The sequence below is a fragment of the Mytilus trossulus genome, chromosome 8 (genome assembly GCF_036588685.1).
Source record: "Mytilus trossulus isolate FHL-02 chromosome 8, PNRI_Mtr1.1.1.hap1, whole genome shotgun sequence".
NCBI lineage: Eukaryota > Metazoa > Mollusca > Bivalvia > Mytilida > Mytilidae > Mytilus > Mytilus trossulus.
Window position 1 is genome coordinate 33216871 of NC_086380.1, and position 20273 is coordinate 33237143.

General features: G+C 30.6%; 1 protein-coding gene across 4 annotated transcripts in view; it reads left to right on the forward strand.

The window, feature by feature from the left end:
* LOC134681842 (uncharacterized) overlaps nucleotides 1-18369 on the forward strand; it is a 68573-nt gene extending 50204 nt beyond the window's left edge. For 3 of the 4 annotated variants that reach the window (XM_063541480.1, XM_063541481.1, XM_063541482.1), the window contains 4 exons: nucleotides 978-1061; nucleotides 8856-9140; nucleotides 14958-15245; nucleotides 17963-18369. In XM_063541480.1, coding sequence (XP_063397550.1) covers nucleotides 978-1061; nucleotides 8856-9140; nucleotides 14958-15245; nucleotides 17963-18039 — 734 coding nt within the window. In that variant the 3' untranslated portion in view covers nucleotides 18040-18369. Of the gene's footprint in view, nucleotides 1-977; nucleotides 1062-8855; nucleotides 9141-10048; nucleotides 10469-14957; nucleotides 15246-17962 lie in introns of those variants that run through there. The other variant, XM_063541483.1, reaches the window with a different exon arrangement.
* Nucleotides 18370-20273: the final 1904 nt, after the last annotated feature.

The following is a 20273-nucleotide window of genomic DNA, read 5'->3' on the forward strand; positions in this document are numbered from 1 at the left end:
TTATACTGGTAAGTAAGAAAGTGTATTGGTACTGGTACGTTAGAAAGTGTATTGATACTGGTATGTTAGAAAGTGTATTGATACTGGTATGTTAGAAAGTGTATTGGTACTGGTATGTTAGAAAATGTATTGGTACTGGTATGTTAGAAAGTGTATTGGTACTCTGGTACTGGTATGTTAGAAAGTGTATTGGTACTCTGGTACTGGTACATTGGAAAGCGTATTGGTATTGGTACTGGTTCTTTAGAGAGAGTATAGGTACTGGTTCTTCAGTAACTTTTGTTTTCATGTATTGACGTCTTACATTTTACAAAAAGAAAACTTCTTCAAATTTTTTTTTTGTAAAGTTTTTTCTGAAATTTTTTTGAATGGGGTGGGATGGGAAGGTTCATTTGGGTGGGAGGGTTTCCACAAGATTTAAGAAATTAAAAAGAAATTTCTTCAAATATTTTTTTTTTTTGGAAAAAGAGGAAAGGGGGGGGGGGTGCAATTTTTCCCCCCAATATTAAAGAAATTGTCAATTTTCTGAAGAAAAATTGGGGTCACAATTTTATTTTGCTTATTCTTAGTATATAGTCTGAAAATAGATTTACAAAGTATTGCTAAACACAAAAGTTTTTGGACTATATTTATTCTGTGTCAGAAAACTATAATGTGTCAAATATTTAATTACAATAAAAATTCAGACCTGTACCAAACTTGAATATTTTGTTCAATTTTTGCCCGAAATGTTCGTGGATGTACCTCTGCGGTCGTATCCAATTGTGCTAAGCTAAGCAGTTAATTTTACTTTGAAAGGTGATAAATTTGTATGAACTTATAGTAAGAGGTAGCTAGCAGTAGGTTTTTTTTGGATTGACTATTTGATTTGCTGGCATGCTTATTTTGTTTTTGATAAATACATTTACATGATCATGTGTTAATTTTTTATAATCAGTTTTAAATTGGTTTCCAAATATTTTGTTTTAACATTTTAGCAACAATTCCTTCAACAACACCACCAACCCCTGTACCAACGACAACGATGAAGATACCATTCAGACCACCAACAACCATTGGCGGTCAGTATTACATTTTATATCTAAATGAAGATGCTATGATTAAAAACCTTGGTCTTAAATTTTCACTTGACAAAAAAGGTCAAAGGGGTCTTAAGATTTGTACTCTGTCTGTCTGTCCATCCATCAGTTTGGCTAATCATTATTCCACACTTTTGTTTCTTCATGCTTGAAGATTTTGATTGGATATTTGGTGTATTTACATACGCCTGTAAACATGTTGCATCATAAATTTAGAACGACTTATCCAAATTTCATGGAACTGAACATAGTTGTTTCTAAAAATCTTATGATGGTCAAACAATCTGTATACTTTTTGTTGAAAATAAGATTAGAACTTTTTGAGTTATAAGACTCTGTAACTAGAACAGGGGGTTGTTTTTTCACACTTTTTGAAGATGATTCTTTGATTTTTTGAGTTATTGAGAATTTTGTAAAAAAAAAAGAAGGGGGAGGGATTTTTACATGTCGTGCCATATCACAAAAACGATTTATGATTATTGCTTAAAACTATACACACTTGTTAGTTATATAAATCTAAAGACCTGTATACTTTTTGGTTTTGAATCAAAATTTTATTTTAGAAATATTGAGTTTTTTGTAAAAATAAAACGTTTTTTTTCACATGTCGCGCAGTATCTCAAAAACAATTTATGATTATTGCTTTAAACTTTAAAATTGAAAAAGGAAATGGGGAATGTGTCAAAGCGACAACAACCCGACCATAGAGCAGACAACAACTGAAGGTCACCAATTGGTCTTCAATGTAGCGAGAAACTCCCGCAACCGTAGGCCTCCTTCAGCTGGCCCCTTAAAAAATATGTATACTAGCACAGTGATAATGGACGTCATACTAAACTCCGCATTATACACAAGAAATTAAAATTAAAAATCGTACAAGACTAGCAAAGGGTTCATATGTCTGGCCGTATGTCGGAAACTATTTATAATTATTGCATAAAAATTCACACACAAGCCAACAGGCGTATCAAGCCCTCATGGCGCAGCTGTTTATTATTTAATCATGACAAGTTGCAGGTTAATTTCGAATTTTGTCACAGTCTGATGATTTTGTGTGAATTTATCCTTAGACTTAAAAAGATAACTCAAATAATAAGTTTTATGCACTTTTTATGCCCCACCTACAATTTATGCCCCACCTACAATAGTAGAGGGGCATTATGTTTTCTGGTCTGTACGTCCATTCGTCCGTCTGTCTGTTGTACCGTACGTCCGTTCGTCCCGCTTCAGGTTAAAGATTGTTGGTCAAGGTAGTTTTTTATGAAGTTAAAGTCCAATCAACCTAAAACTTAGTACACGTGTTCCTTATGATTTGATCTTTCTAATGTTAATGCCAAATAAGAGTTCTTACCCCAATTTCACGGTCCACTCATCATAGAAAATTATTGTGCAAGTGGGGCATCCGTGTACTGGGGACACATTCTTGTTTTCGTCATGCTTGAAGATATTGATTTAAATATTGGTATATAGTTGTTAAATGACAAGATACAGATATAGTACAAATTTTGTTTTGGTTTGATTACTTTATGCAGAGTAATGGTCTTACAAAATTGTCTTCTTGACTTAATATTTGTTATATAGTTTACACGATGACAAGTTATAAATCAAGTTAGAATTTTGTTCCAATACAATGAATTTTTAACTGGGTGAGTATGTATTCCCATGCAATACTCACTGAGAATGCTTGTTAAAGCTGGTTTCACAAAGTGATAGGGGAGTCTGTTTCTATCTACAAATGATCCTAAACCTCTTCAGAGAATTTAGTCAAACTTTCACTTTCATTTAATAATATGATTTAAGTTTCACTTCATATTAATTTCATTTCTTGATCTGAATGATTTATTGGGTTTAATTTTGGGTCATATCTGTACACAATAGTGCACATGTGTACCTTCCTCTCCTTCTAAACCCTAATCATATTTTGATCAGAATGTTTATGATATAAAGCTATTATTACCTATCTGGTTTTTTGGTCTGAATTAGTTTTGGGGTTTCCATTTAATATTGCCATCACTTTTCTAATAATCAAAAGTATAACGTCAAATCATTTTCCACAAAAATTAAAACTTGCAAGAGTAACTGCTATACTTAAAAGAGGTCCCAGATGTTCCCTCCAATTATCGTCCAATTTCTATTTTAAATACCAGATCTAAAAATTTTGAGAGACATGTATGTACACACATGACACAGTTATATGAATTCTTTAACAATAAAAAATTGTTATACTGTTAAAATTGATTATGCCAGGTCCTTCATGTCAAACAGCGCTGACAAAACTTTTTGATGAATGGTTAAAATATTTAGATAAAGCAGAAACAGTTGGTACTGTCATGGAAGTATTATATAATATAATACTTCCATGGAACTGTGTTTTTAGATTTCAATAAGGCTTTTGAACTGATTAAGGTAGCATAATACCTCAAATTCCCCAGTTTTAAAATGCTGTAACTTTCTTTATAATGCTTGAAAATTTATAAAAGTGGTATCTATGGATAGCTAACAGATTACTCTGTCAAATTAATGCAATGTTAGTATTATACAACAATTATGTAATCAATTATAATGATAACTGTGTCTACAAAATTTTACAACAAATTTCCACTTTCAATTGGAATTAGCTTCTTCATAGATCCCCCGAGAGAATTTATTTTATTATATGTTGTTCCTTGAGCCATTATCTACAAAAGGGTGTCTCAGATTTTGGATAGAATGTATAGATACAATTTTACACCTAATCATACATTAGCTACTTTTATGTGGTAAGGATGTTTACACTAATTATAAATTTATGAGAGAATGGAATAAGATAGCGTTAATTTGAGACACACTTTGGAAGTTCCTGCTGTGTTGATTAAGATAAGGTTAAAATTTCTTGTGTAGCTAAAGAGATGAAAGGGCTAAATTCAATCAAGTGAACTGACCAAGATTTTGCCATTAATTGCATAATAATTGATTACATAATGATTGCAAAACAAAAATATTGCATTCATTTAAAAGATTATTCTTTTATCTGTCTATATATACCTCTTTTATTAAGTTACAGCATTTTAAAGGTTGGGGATTGGAAGTAAAAAATGTTTGTATTGTGCTAACTTAATCATGCATGCCATACTTTAAAAAAAGTTAAAATTTTATCATATCGGAGAACATATGATAGATTGGATAAATCATATTTGTCTGAAAGACCACAAGAAGTTCAATACGCTAACATTAAATCTGATAGATTGTGTGGAAAATATGGAGTGAATTTAAGAATCTATTTTATGTCCTCTGTTATTTTTAATTCATATAATTGATGTACCACTTCATGTTTAACAATCCAGCATGGATTTATATGCTGATGATTCAACATTGCATTTTCAATAATAAAAACATTGAAAAAATGAACAAAATAATCAGGATCCCAGACAACATGAGTATGTTGGCCCAACATTGGCACAACGTATATCATTGCATTGGCCCATCGTTGTATTTTAACGTTGGCCCAACGTATAAGTGCAAAGTGGGCCTACGTTGGCCCAACATGATGGCTTCATGTTGGCCCAACGTTGTACGGTTATATGCAATACATAGAGCCAACATTGGCCCATTGTATGAAAAACGAAATCCATGTTGGCACAACGTTGGACCAACGTAGAAATATCTTTTCTTATGTTGGCACTATGTTGTTCCAAGGTAGGTATTTCTCATTTTTATGTTGGCAATACATTGGTATATTGTTGCAACCAAATTGCAGTGGATGCTGCATGAGGAGCTGTATATGATAAATACTCCGGAGCGCATTTGATCTTTTTTTGTATTTTAAACTGCCAAAGTTTAAGGTAGCAATTCTGTATTTTTGTATTACCCATTGTTGTTACTGTCCTTGTTTTTTTCATGAACTTTGCCTCTTTAATTTTATTTATTGTGTGACGCTAAGATATTTCTTTGACAATGGTTGATGGACCGACCAGATAAACTCTGTGTCATTTGATGTCTTGTAAAGAGTTGTCTCATTAGCAATCATACCACATCTTTTTTCATATCAATTTCATTTATTTCTTTAACAGAACAAATGACGTATGGCTTATGGTTAGGCGATCATACAAACAGTTTTTTCGGAGATGTAATTTTAGTTGTATTGGTTCCAGATCCAGAATGAAAATTAAATAATTCAGAAGATGAAACTTTATTTATTTTAAATTTGATATCATTGGTCGTCACCACGAGTAGTGTCCTCCTCAATTTGAACTTCAACAGTGTCATTATTATTTATGTTATTCTTTTTTCCCTTCTCTGTTTCTTACCACCTTCTCTGTCAAGGCTTAAGCGCCGCCAATCTTTAGCTGCATCATCTATCTCCTTATCCGAAGACTCTTTACAGCTATGTTTTTTTCTAACCGACTCTGTAATAAAGTTATAAGTAAACTTGAATTGCGTATTTGTCTAATGCACGCGTGCGTAATCTCCCTTCTAGATATGTAAAATAAATTAATGTATATTCTAAATAGTTTAAACACTATTTAATACAAAATAAAATCTTAAATAACCATTTTTTTATATTCACTTGGTTATTTGTCTAATGGTCAGAAATTCATTAGTATTAGACGGATTTGTATAACAAACCCTTATTACTATTATTTCAGAATTCGGTATCATAATTTATATATTCGTAATATACATGATATACATGATATATAAAGAATAATATACATGTAGATGTGTATTAATGAACAGTAATATATTTGATATATAAAAACACTGTTACACATTCAAGTGTGTATACGATCCGGTTTCACAAATATATTGTATATGTTTGCATGCGATTTAGAAATACAATAAAACTAACAAATTCATTTATATTTTAATGAAGTAAAAATAATTATACCACATTTTTGAAACATTACGGAATAAGGTACATCTTAAGATAATTTTATTCCATTAACTTCAGTAATGATCATACATGTTGTGGTTATAGATTTATATAATTTACCATTTGTTTGAAGTTACTAATGTTCAGTGGCAAAAATTTCATGATAATTAATAGGATTGAAATGATTTAAAATCTAGAAAATATTTCGCCCGAAACGTATACACTTCAAGATCAGCATTATAAAATGATAGAAATTAATATATGTTTTGAGTTTTAACAACATCCCTCAGATTAAAAAATCATATTGTATTTGTCATTCTGAATCGTATATATATATATCAGATTTTTTAAAGTTACAACTTACATGTTACTATCTTTCTCTTTGAATCCCAGATGACATGATTTTCTCTTTTTGTTTTCTTCGTATCACTGCTTTCTAACAAATACACAACAGGAAATAATCACAAAAGTGACCATCCCATTACATTCAGATTTTCTATAAACTTAATTACCATAGCAACCATCTTTGAAATTTATCGAACATATGGTCAACCTTATCAGAATGGGCTTGATTAACAGACTGGCTGTATCGAATATCACTCTGCATATAATTGCTATTATTATGTTTAACAAAGTTTAATGAATAAAGTTATTATAAATAATGATTGCAATAAATTTTTATTTTTAACCAGGTGCATGCAATCTATGTTTACGATATACATTTTTTGTTATTACAGTAATGATATTCCAGTATAAATTTTACCTGACTTAAATATAGAGTATAATATATGATCACGCAATGTTGGGCCAGCATTGGCCTAACATAGAGTTGTTAATGTAATTTCAGTTGATAAACACTTTCGATATAACATTAACTTTGCATAAAGCCTGCTGCAATTGAAATTATCCGCTTCCCAAGAGAAATAAAGCGTAAAATATTATATAATCAATTCTATTAACAAAATTTCATATCGGCCCTATGTTGCTACTACCATAATGCCAACATTTGCCCGATTATTTATAACCAACATGAGATAATAATATGAATTTACAACAACAGACCAATGTTGTGCAGCCGCCGCCAACGTGCAACTAATGTACCGACAATTTGCCAACGTTGGGCCAATGTTGTGCAGCAAACATAAACTTGCGACCAACGGACAGACAATTTACCAACGTTGGGCCAATGTTGTGCAGCCAACATAAACTTGCGACCAACGGACCGACAATTTGCCAACATTGGGCCAATGTTGTGAAGCCAACACCAACGGTCGACCAACGGGCCGACAATTTGCCAACGTTGGCCCACTGTTAGTCTGCTGACTGGGATATTGCAAAATGATTTAAATGCTATACAATTTGGTGTAACAATAACAGTATGAAAATTTAAATGCACAAAAAACAAAGTTAATGAAATAAGGTTCAAAACAAAAACTTACACAACTATCAGCATTATGTTTTACCATCAAGGAAACATGTATTGAGAATGGCCATTCTTTCAAATTACTTTGAATTGACATTGATGAAAATTTAAGCTGGGAAGATCATGATGATCATATATATGTAAGATTATCTCCTCTAAACTATCACTTATGTATAAATTAAAGTATATTTGCCCATACACACAGGACATCTACTTTATAATGAGTATATTCTACCCTACATAGACTATTGTAGTTCAGTTTAATGAAATTTATTACAAAAAGATTCAGATAGAATCATAAAACTTTAAAAAAAAAAAAAAAAAAAAAAAGAGTAGCAAGAATTATACTTTAATGCCATATTTTGGTTCTTCTTATTTTATGTTTTCATCTTTAAAATTGCCATTTTTTACAAAGATAATAAATTACCAACAATAAATTCTAATGTTTAAAATTGTAAATGAACTAACACCTGATTACTTAGCTATGCTAAATATTAATGATGTGCAACACCACAACTTACGATCTGTCTCTAATAATGATCAATTTGTTCCAAGACCAAGTACAATTTTTTATAATTTTTTTCATTATTCTGCAACCAAGGTATGGAATAATTTACCACTCTTAATAAAAAAAATGTTGTAATGTGGATTTATTCAAGAAACATTGTTATAATTATTTTCTTAGCTGTCAATTTATTTTTAGAAGTAACTATTGAATGCTGATGAAGTTATATTAATTTTAAACAAGATTATGTATGTCATTTTCTATTTTAATATTTTTATGATGCATTTAAATGTGTTTTAATGGTAACTCGTGTTTAAGTGTATTGATCTCTCTGAAATTGTACCGCAAGGTTAAACCAGGTTTAATCCACCATTTTCTTCATTTGAAGTCAGGAATTTGACATTTCGTTTTTGATGTGTTTTGTAATTTGATTTTGCCATGTGATTAGGGACTTTCCGATTTGATTTTCCTCTGAGTTCAGTATTTTTGTGCACAACCAATGTTGTCGATGGTTTTTTTTAATGAATCATGGCTGGGTTTTCCATAAGCAAATCATGGACTTGACATGGGGCATGTTAGGTTCCTTTTTGTACTATTTGTTATTTGGTCAGAATCATTTTTGTCAAGTCTGCAACTTTTATGTCTCAAAAGCAAGACATATTGATCATATATTGTGTTGTCAGTGTCAGCATCATCAACATTTAGGTTCTGTCTGTGGTGAAGTTTAGTAAGACATTAATAACTCCATGGAATGTTTCAAAATTTGGACAGAAGCTTGTTTATAACCGAAATACGGTATCCAAAGTGAAATTTTGAAATGTTTATTTTCATATCCGTATTGTAAAACATCAATTACTTTGTCGAACCTTCCAGGTGGGGATTGTATTTGGACATCCACCCTTAGAAAAATACACATTCAAGTTTTAAAGAAAGAAACAGCTTTGATTACTTGTTTTGAATTTACATTTATAAATCAAATCATTGTATTTATTACAGTTCAAAGATGTACACAGTGGGATAACTGGGTGAATTTGCACACACCAGATGCCAGTGGTGATTCAGAACCTATTGCTGAAGTAAAGAAACACTCACATATTTGCATTAATCCTATGAAGATTGAATGTCGAACAGCTACAGGTTCCACAGCCGATGACCTAGGACAAATAATTTCCTGTGACCTTTGGAGTGGATTACAATGCGACAATATGAACCAGTTTGACCCAAATGGGTGTGCTGACTACAAGGTCAGATTAGGCTGCTTGAAACAGACCAGTGAATGTAGTGAGTAGTATTTAAACAATCCTTTGATTAGAAATATTAGGTTGAACACTACCTTAAAAATAGAGAAAAAAATAGTTTCTTTTTATAAACTTTATTAGTTTTTAAAACACAATTATGTATTTTAGATTTAAAAAAGATTTCCATCCAACACAACACCAAATTCAAAGTCCCATTTTGAGCCATGCTTTCAAAACAAAGACAGGAAATTAAAGCTTTAGGAAATATTTTTGAAATTGCAACTAGGTTGTAGAACAAAAAATAACAATGTTGTTTATAATGCATGCAGATTATTAGTCTTTTTTTATTTATAATAATGAATGTTTTAAGGTGCAATGTAACTCTGTTACAGTCTGTATAGCAATGTTGTATACTTTTCTATAATATTAAAAACAGAATCACTCAATCAAATGTTTTGTTAATTTTATTAATACTGGGTTACAAATATATCACAAAGTCCTACATATATAATATTTAACATTTGTATCTTTTAATCTTTTGGTAAAAGCAAACATTTTATAAACAATACCATACCTGTCAACTGGCAATCTGTGAAGTAACCAGCTCATCAGACTGACCCAGGATTTCATCAAATCACCTGTTTTCACTACAATTTAGTGCAATGAGACTTCCAATGTCTAAAACGCTAAGTTTTCCTATGAAAGTCCAAATTTTTTCTATGAAACGTTTTTTTATAATTTGCCCCAACTTTGATGATTTACAGCTATCAAAACATAATTTTGCCACTTTTTATTGAAAGGTTGTATGAAGTCACTCAAGCGTTTACCTTTAATTTATATATCATTAGAAAAAATCAGTGCAAGCTAGATTTTAGGACTTGAAATATTTTTATGCACTGAAACATTATGTTGAAAGTCTTGATTAGTTTTTGATTTTTTTTTCTTCCTTAGGAGTTCGAGTGACCAATTAGTAACTAATCTGTCTCTGTGTTACACAGGTGATACTAGAAAAGAAAAAAATCACTTAGAGAAGAAGAAAACAATATACTGATGATTCAAACATTTCTCAGTGGTACTAATTGTAGTATTTCTTTTTTTTCTTTAAAATTGCGAGTCAAGTTATGTCTCTGTGTAATACAGGTGGTCTAAGAACAGAAATAAATAAGAGAAAAAAAACTAGAACTTTCTGATGATTTATAACATTTCTTCAGTGGTGTGAGTTTGTAGTATATTTTTTTTTCAAGTAGTGTGAGTTCTGTCTCTGTGTGACTCAGGTGGTCTGAGAGTAAGGAGGAATTTTCTAAGAGAAGAAGAAAACAATCTAATGATGAAACACGTTTCTTCCAGACTGTTACATTTTATTGTTTTTGAGTGGTGCGAGTTTGATAAAGTGATGCAAGTTGTAATAATTAGTGAGTGTTTTTGAGTGGTGAAATTTGACCATTTGCTGAGTTGTCATAAATTGTATATAGAATTAAATATACAAAACCATGCACTTCCGCCTGCTTACAAAATGTAGACAGTAATGCAACAGCTAAGGAACTGTATTTGGAGTTGAATCATTTAAGCTACGCTAGTTAGAGCAATTACAATATGAAGTTATAAAGTACATTGTACATAACATACACAAACTATTTATTATTACCCGTATATAACACTTCAGACGATCGTTGGCTTTAACAGAGACAAACCGGCTCAAATATGTTGGTCCACAAATTTAATATAGTATAGACATATTGTATGTTTATAAATAATATTCACACACAAATAGATGAACAAATTGAATGTTTTGATAATCACCAACAAATTAATTATTCCTAAACAGTTGTAGTACCTCAATTTACACCACCTGGAATTCCAACACCATCACCCACATCTGGTAATGGTGGTAAACCTGTTATCATTAACACTTTTATTTAGTATTTTGCAAACTTTTAATTCTATGGTTGACTCTTTCATAGATTCAAAGAGAAAGTTAAACACCAATTTATTCATCTGAATATATTTGTATTGGACAAATAGGAAACATCTAAAAAGATGAGTAGTTATACAGCTTTGTTTTCTCTAATTTTTACATGACTTTTTGATCAAATATTAAAAGTAAAGTAATGAGATATGACCTTGATATGAACCTTTTTTCTACCTTAGATCATAATGAGACTAACTTTAATTGATGATTTTACTTTGTGTTGTTTCCAGTATTTGTTTATATTCTTCTTTTCTGCACTTGATGTCAAACATTTGTAAAAATGGTGCACATTAAAATAGGATAATGTTATCGAGTATTAGATTATGGGACCTCTTCAGAAGGAAGTTTAGCAACCTATGGGTTAAAAGGTTAAATCTTATTATTCAAAATTGAGGTTTATCATATTTGTCAAACATTAACCTTACTATTAAACACCTTTTATAAAACAAAGAATAATTGACCAGGGTTTTCAGGAACAACATGCTAATATTTCAGCATCTCCAAAATTAACATTTTTCCAGAGTGTTTACAAAATGAGTGAACGTGCAGTCAATGTTGATGCTTTAAGAAATACATCAGATCGATCATCATTGTGTAAATTAAGAGGTAGTGCTCATAACCCTGCCATTGAGGGAGGAAGATATTTAAAAGTGCCCAGACTGATCAAAGAATTTTTGAAATCTGTAAAAGTGGCGAATATGAAAACGAACAGCACATCTGCAGATCTGAGATAACGCCAGTATCAGAGAGACTTTTATATTCAAAATGTCTAAAATTACAGAAAAAAGTATAACCAGATTGTGCAATAAAATAAAATAAAGCTTATACTTAATTATAAATCTTACACGGCACTAAAACTATCTTTCTTTTTCGTAACAAATTGATTGAACGCAAGAAGTAATCTATTCAAATAAATTTTCATCATACCATTAATTTTTTATTCACATAATTGTTTTTATTTTACAAGCAAGTTTATCCATACGGTCATTACCATTTATGATAAAAAAAAATATGCCACTTTGATATATTTTTATACGACTACAAACATTATTTTGGGATCAAATAATGCTATGATATTGTCATTGTTGTGGCATCCAAAGACACATTTGGTTTCCAGACAATAACTTCCGAATTCTTTTAGTTTTTGCACTCTAACTTTAGTAAAAGTGAATAGAAATCTATGAAATTTTAACACAAGGTTTATGACCATAAAAGGAAGGTTGGGATTGATTTTGGGAGTTGAGGTTCCAACAGTTTAGGAATTAGGGGCCAACAAGTGGCCCAAATAAGCATTTTTCTTAGTTTTCGCACCATAACTTTAGTATAAGTAAATAGAAATTTATAAAATTTAAACACAAGGTTTATGACCATAAAAGGAAGGTTGGGATTGATTTTGGGAGTTTTGGTCCCAACAGTTTAGGAAAAAGGGGCCCAAAGGGTCCAAAATTAAACTTTGTTTGATTTCATCAACAATTGAATAATTGGGGTTCTTTGATATGCCAAATCTAACTGTGTACTATGTAGATTCTTAATTTTTGGCCTGTTTTCAAATTGGTCTACATTATAGTCCAAAGGGTCCAAAATTAAACTAAGTTTGATTTTAACATAAATTGAATTCTTGGGCTTCTTTGATATGCTGAATCTAAACATGTACTTAGATTTTTGATTATTGGCCCAGTTTTCAAGTTGATCCAAATCGGGGTCAAAAATTGAACTTTGTTTGATTTCATCAAATATTGAATAATTGGGGTTCTTTGATATGTAGATTCTTAATTTTTGGTCCCGTTTTCAAATTGGTCTACATTTGTACATTAAAGACCAAAGGGTCCAAAATTAAACTGAGTTTGATTTTAACAAAAATTGAATTCTTTTGCTTCTTTGATATGCTGAATCTAAACATGTACTTCGATTTTTGATTATGGGCCCAGTTTTCAAGTTGGTCCAAATCATGATCCAAAATTATAATATTAAGTATTGTGCAATAGCAAGAAATTTTCAATTGCACAGTATTCAGCAATAGCAAGAAATCTTCAATTGCACAGTATTGTCCAATAGCAAGAAATTATCAATTGCACAGTATTGCGCAATAGCAAGAAATCTTCAATTGCACAGTATTAAGCAATAGCAAATATTTTCAATTTCACAGTATTGCGCAATAGCAAGAAATATTTAATTGCACAATATTGTGCAATAGCAAGAAATTTTCAATTGGAGTTATCTTTCTTTGTCAAAAATAGTAGTTGAATCAACTTAAATCATTGTTTTATACATTTATACAATGTATATTCACTTTTTCTACCAACTGATAAATCAAAAAAAATCTTTACCATTCAGTGATAACAAGCACTTTTTTTTACATTTTAATATTTTATGATGTATTTAAATGAGTAGTTATTGTTGCAAACTCCATCATAATTTTGAATTGAGATCAGTTTTGGAAAAAGGGAAAGGGGGATGTGAAAAAAAAATTGGGGGAGGGGGGGTTTAATTTTTTCTCATTTCAGATTTCATAAATAAAAAGAAAATTTATTCAAACATTTTTTTGAGAGGATTAATATTCAACATGTTACAGCACAGTGAATTGCACAAAGGCAAAAAAATTTTTAAGTTCATTAGACCACATTCATGCTGTGTCAGAAACCTATGCAGTGTCAACTATTTAATCACAATCCAAATTTAGAACTGAATCCAGCTTGAATGTTGTGTCCATACTTGCCCCAACCGTTCAGGGTTCAACCTCTGCGGTCGTATAAAGCTGCGCCCTGCGGAGCATCTGGTTGTAGCTTATGGAAAATAACTTTAAGTGTGTATGTGTTTGGACATCTCTGAGATTGTACCACAAGGTTTCATATCACAAAGGGAAGGCGGGGATTAAGTATGGGGTAATTGTCCCAAACATGCGGGAATTAGGAACAAAAAAGTTGCTAAAAACTAGATTTTTTATAATTTCAAGAAATTTTTTTCTATTACACAGTGTTGCCTAATAGATGTTTAAGATCTCTGACAACATTTATTTTGTGTCAGAAACCTATATTATGTCAAAAGTTTGATCACAATCCAAATTCAGACAGTATCAAGCTTAAATATTGTGTCAAAACTTGCCCCAACTGTTCAGGGTTTGATCACTGTGGTATTATGCTGTGCTCAGCGAAGTATTTTATTTTCCATTACTGTAATCAGTATTTTGTTTTTTATAAAGTTTCTTTGAAGAAATTAAAAAAAAAACATCATTCAAGGGAATTAACTTTTATTCAGATTCTGTTAACAGTTTCAGCCTTTATTACTGATTTGTAGATATTGTGATAATTAAACATCTGCTGGTTAAATTTTTTCTCTTTCTATGACGATTCCTGCCAAAATTTGATGATAACCATCTTTCATGGGTAATAACTCCTGTCAGCGGTACTCAGTCAATTGATAATTTATGTCTAAGTGACTTTTTTGGAGGTTATTTTTACTGGTTTTCACAAATTCTCTCTATGATAGTTTCTGCAACAACAAAAACACAAAAAATGAACACATTCAGTATTTCAGAGGCAATTACTGCTAATAATGGTTTAATTAATCAATGTTTGCATGTCGACTCTTTGTAGATTTTATTTTGCTGACCACTTTTGTTTTAGCAATTTCTCTCCATCTAATATGATTTCTGCATAAATAAGAAAATGAGTCTTTCGAGGAAATAACTCTTACACAGGGTCAATTAAAAATTCATCCATTTTGGCTCATCTGTAGATCTTATTGTTTTGATAATTTTTACTGCTTAAATTTTCTCACTTTCTGTTCTATACATAATAACCAAAATCTGCAAAATTTAGGTCAGGTGATCCAATTTAGGATAAATACTTAATGAACAATTAGCACTTAATATTTTTACTAAAATTTCTGCAGCCCCATGTGTTGATAGATCATGGTCGCCATGGGTAGACGAAAGAAATCCAACAACACATGCACTTGGTGACAAGGAGAAATCTGGTCTTGAATATCAGAAAGCTTCAGGATTCTGCAGTGGAGGAACAATTCACAAGGTTGAATGTTGGAGTACAGATATTGGGGCTTTCCACTACTCAATAGGACAAGTTATGAAATGCACACCAATAGATGGAGTAGTCTGTAACAATGCAGATAATTACCCACTGACCTGTACTAATTATAAGATCAGATACCAATGTTATTGCAGTAAGTATAAAAAAAAAATTTGAAATTCTTTTCTTTTAAATTCTCAGTTTAATTTCCCAATTTTTCTAAAACTTTATCAACAATCATTGGGTCATCAACAAAGCTACAATTGTTGTGCACATTGCTAGATTAGCATATTTTAATTTTTCTTTTAAGACATCTATAGCTTATTGGAAAACCAACTAATAATCTCATTGAAAGACTTGCACTGTTTGTTCCCACTGAAGTTGACTTTGAACTGCTCCAGAAAAAGGTTACCCCCTATTTTTTTTGTCTCATGAAATAAACACTGGCAATGTTTTGAAACAATTCTGTAAAACCATTTATCCGACATTTATTTTACTTTATAAAGAATTCATAACTCAATAACAGGCAAAGGATACCCAGAGGACATAAAAACCCATATGTCGAAAATAAACTGACTACGACATGGCTTAAATGGAAAAAAAAACACTCCGAAAACAGTACACCTTACAGAAGAATCCAAATATTCAAATAAAATATATTCAATAGGTTCGTTATCACGATGTGTTCCAATTTTATATTCCATGCATTGTATTATGCATTTCCAAAATTTTTGGATTGCATAATATTAATTTACATTTTATGATATCGTATAATGTTTTGATTCTCATAATACAACTTATATAATGGGATACAGTAATATAAGTGCATGGAATGTCTTGTACATTGATACACATAATCTTCATAAATGTTAAGGACACAAGTCATTTTAAAATCACGGTACGCGTACTTGTTTGAAAATATGGATCAAAATAAAATGAATATAATTACAAGGTCAAGCAGATACAATTCGCAATAACTACATGTATTATGGTCTACCGTATGTCAACCTTCACGTACCTTTATATTCACTTTAGGGCGGCATACGATACATGGTCACACCAAACAGCAGCTTATATATTTTAATTGTCAATTCGAAAGTTTGCCAAAGAAAATGAAAATAAAAACTATAATTGCTTTTCAAAATCGTCTTATTAATTTACATGTTTACTATGATCATCTAAAACTGATTACGTTAAGATAAGCTGCACGAATTTACGGTTTCGGGACACATAAATACAACGTACATGTATACATATGCATTTCAAGATCCAATGGCATACATTGAATACAACTATTGATTGGATATAAAATAGCTAGTTATTTAAACAACATGCTTTTTATTTATCATAAATATATCTTTATTTGCAAAACAAAGATAAAACAATTTTGGTTATGGCAAATACATAGACATAACAGACATAATGAAAACTCGACAAAATTATAATGAATATGATAAAAACAGTTATTGGTCTCCTTTCCTCAGTGCTAATGACTCCTTAATAAAAGAAACAACTGCTGTTACATCATTTGGTGTTGATTTGTTGGATTTAGTATAATCACGAGTTTATCAGTAAAAATAAGTGTATTAAAATTTACATAATTTTGAATTTAGAAAGATTTCTCTTTTATTTTTAAAGGGGGCAACTGTATTCTGATTAATATTCGTATGTGTAAACATCTATGGTGAAACGGAGTATACATCGATCTCACAATTGATACGATATTCTCGCGCTTGTATGTCCTGTCATCCAAAACTAGCTGGAATGTTTGCTTATAACTTAGTTTTTATCCAATATTCACAATATTCACATTCCTTTCGTATTACAATTTCACAACATTGTTTTCGATGTTAACATATTGCACGATTTAGACAAACTGTTCACGTCTGCAACATAAGACGGAAAATTTCACACTAAGTTAACCTAATTCCTAGAGATGATATGAATTATAGTTTTACTCATTTCACGGCACACTAATTGTTCTGTTATAATTAGGGACGCCGACGTGTATTTTTTCTAGTATTCCTTGAAAAGTCAGAGTATCAAATATGAAAATATGATGATCTGACTTTTTATTAGTTTTGTGTATTTTCATTGAGTTAAACGTACATTAGATGCCATTTGTTAAATTTTATGACTTTAAAATCTGTCTAATTATTCAAATAATTACCGTACTTTTACACATAATAGATAATAGAAAAATACATACATAAGATGCCAGTTGTTAAATTAGATGACTTCAGAAAATGTCTAATTATTCAATACTAGTAATTACCGTTTTTTTGCACATAACAAATGTTCATTGATAACCATGGTTAAATTAAATGAACAATATATTTTGTGCATGCATGTTGTTTTTTTTAAAAACTCCCCGTTTCGTTCGTACTCAAAAATGAAAATAGCGTCACATCATTGGTTGAATTTCAATTGTTAAGGACAATGTAAGCCAATTTTAACGTTTTAGAGTTTTTGAAAATATTACCCAGAATGCATTAGATTCTGACAACTTTCATTGTTTGGTCCACATTTGAAAGGAATATAGTCTGAAATATAAAATCTACAAATAAAGATACTGCTTTTCATTAACCCGAATAAGTCAGTCGCTTTATTTCAAGCACTTCGATCACTAATCGTAATTATTCGAGTAAGCTTTTAATGAGCGTAAAAAAATGGAGGTTTATGATTGTGTATGCCAGAAACGCATTTTGCCTACAAAGGACTTACCGGTTTACTCGAATAAAACAAGTTAAAAGGCAAAAAAGTACAAAATTAAAGACCAGTGAGGACCAACATTCCGAACGATAGCGTAAGAACCTGATATTTCTAAATTGATGTGAATATACTCTATAGTTTTATTATATTTTTTTATAGATGTCACCACTATACTACATTTTGTACCACCAATATCAAGACGAGACAATGAAGAAGATGGCATTTTTTTGCTTTGATGCTTACCTAACATTTAGCTGATAGTAAATACAGAATTGGAATTAACATAATTTTGAGTGAATGCAAGCCATATCACATACATTTATGTTAAATAAATGTCCGGTCATTTTGAAAGGGGAACATATTTTACTCAGTCACAGACAACCCATAGACATTTCAGGGTTTTGTCATGTGCAAAGTGCGCGACATTCGACCAACACACGATATCAAATATAATATATACATAACTTTATTTGCAAAAAGTAAAACCCACATGGATTAAAATGCAAACTTAAGAGACATATACACAAGAAACATGCACTACATGAATAAAGTTTTAAACAAGTCAAGTTAATATTAATAATATATATATATGTATAAGTATCAAAAATAAGGTCCACACCTTATTTTAGCAACTCCATGGATTGCTTTATATAGGATACAACAGTAGACAAAATATCTTTTTTGGAATCTAAATAGTTTTAAGTTTAAAGTTTGATTCAAGCTAGTAAAAGTTAGGGTATTGGGTTTTAATTGCATTCAACGCACAAATCATGTTTGAATAATTTTAAAGTGCGAAATAATCGTTGAAAATCGCAAAAAAATAATACAATTTTATCTTGTAATTATCAAGATATTTGCAAAATACTGTCTGTTTGTCATTGGCACACCTGAACGATTTAGTAAAACACGCCACTAATGCCCTCGTATTATACCAAACGGAAATGATGCACAGTGGGTCACCTTGATAAAATACTCGTATGAAACAGATCAGCTCGCAAAGTAAAATAACAGATTTGATATATACCAGTGACAACTACCAACCGAATCTTCATTAATAATATTGATATACATTTATCGAGGCTTGATGATCGCATAAATATTTTTATCAATTTTTAAAACTAGAAAAGTATTGCAAAAACTTCCATAAGCACAAATTAACCTTTTTTTTAAACAACTTGAATGTGCATCAAAAAGTGGAAATAGTTAGTAATTAGTATATTGATGGTGACCGCGTAATGGTAAAAGCAGAAGTAGAACTGTGCATGTGAAGTTCCAAGTAGAAGAAACGGCTTTAAACCACGTGCTTTTAATTAAGTACACTCCTCACACGTGCTTCCAAAAGGTGACAGAGGACGTAACTTGTTGAATAGTTGTTAGATTAAACTATGTGTTTTTTTCTGGGCTACACAAATATAGATGTTCTTACTGACTTACCGACGGACTTTATTTATAGCAGCATTTCAAATTGTATAAGTTTATTCTCCAGATGATGTGAAGAATTTGATACTTTCAGTCACAGTAATCTGCTTGACTTGTTTAGAAATTTGAATATGTATTGATCAAGCTTTTTCTTTAAAATGCAATACTGAATAGACTTGTAATTAATCAGTATAAGTATATATAATTGACATCGAGTTTCCCATAGTCCTTAGACATAATATTGTGATATTCTAATGTTATATCATGTCCCAGTATTTTCCCACACTATGATGAATTTAGGACAGAAAGTTACAGTACAAAAATTCACAATTCAGTTTTGACTTTTTTTATTTTTTTTAATTAAGATAACATTTATTTTCAAAAATCTTTTTTGTATGTTTTCTAGAACTTTATATATATGGCAACTTTGTAAACAAAATTTATTCTGAAAAAAATCGATAATGAGAAAATAATTGTTAAGATAACAATTTATCAAAGTGGCTTGGCATTAAAATGGTTTCATGGTGCAAATAAATATATCTTTTGCATGCATAAAATTTGAAAAACTTTTCATTACTCAAGGTGTATGAACAATTGCATAAACTGTGAAATGAATGTATGCAAAAAAAACCACAAAAAAACAATATCTCAAGAAATTTTTCTCATATATGTATTCAAACAATAGTAAACAATTAGTGTGATTGACTTTTTGTCCTATCAAATATGTTACTTTCTGTCTGTTTACCATAGAGACATCATTGTATACAATGTAATCTATGTCTGTGTCCTAAATCACAGGCCTATTATTTGTGTTATTTGAAAATAAGATATAAAACCTATATCGTAGAAATATAAAAGCAACAAAATTAGCAAATGAGTTAAAACATCTAGAAGCATTCAAAATTACAACAAACACCACTGAAATAAAATCTTTAGAAAAAGGGGCTTGCATTCCCAATTTACTTGTGTCCTAAAATGTTATGATCACAACAAATATTTGTTTTCTTGGATAACAAAATTATAACATACCGTCTTTAAGGTTTAGAAAAAT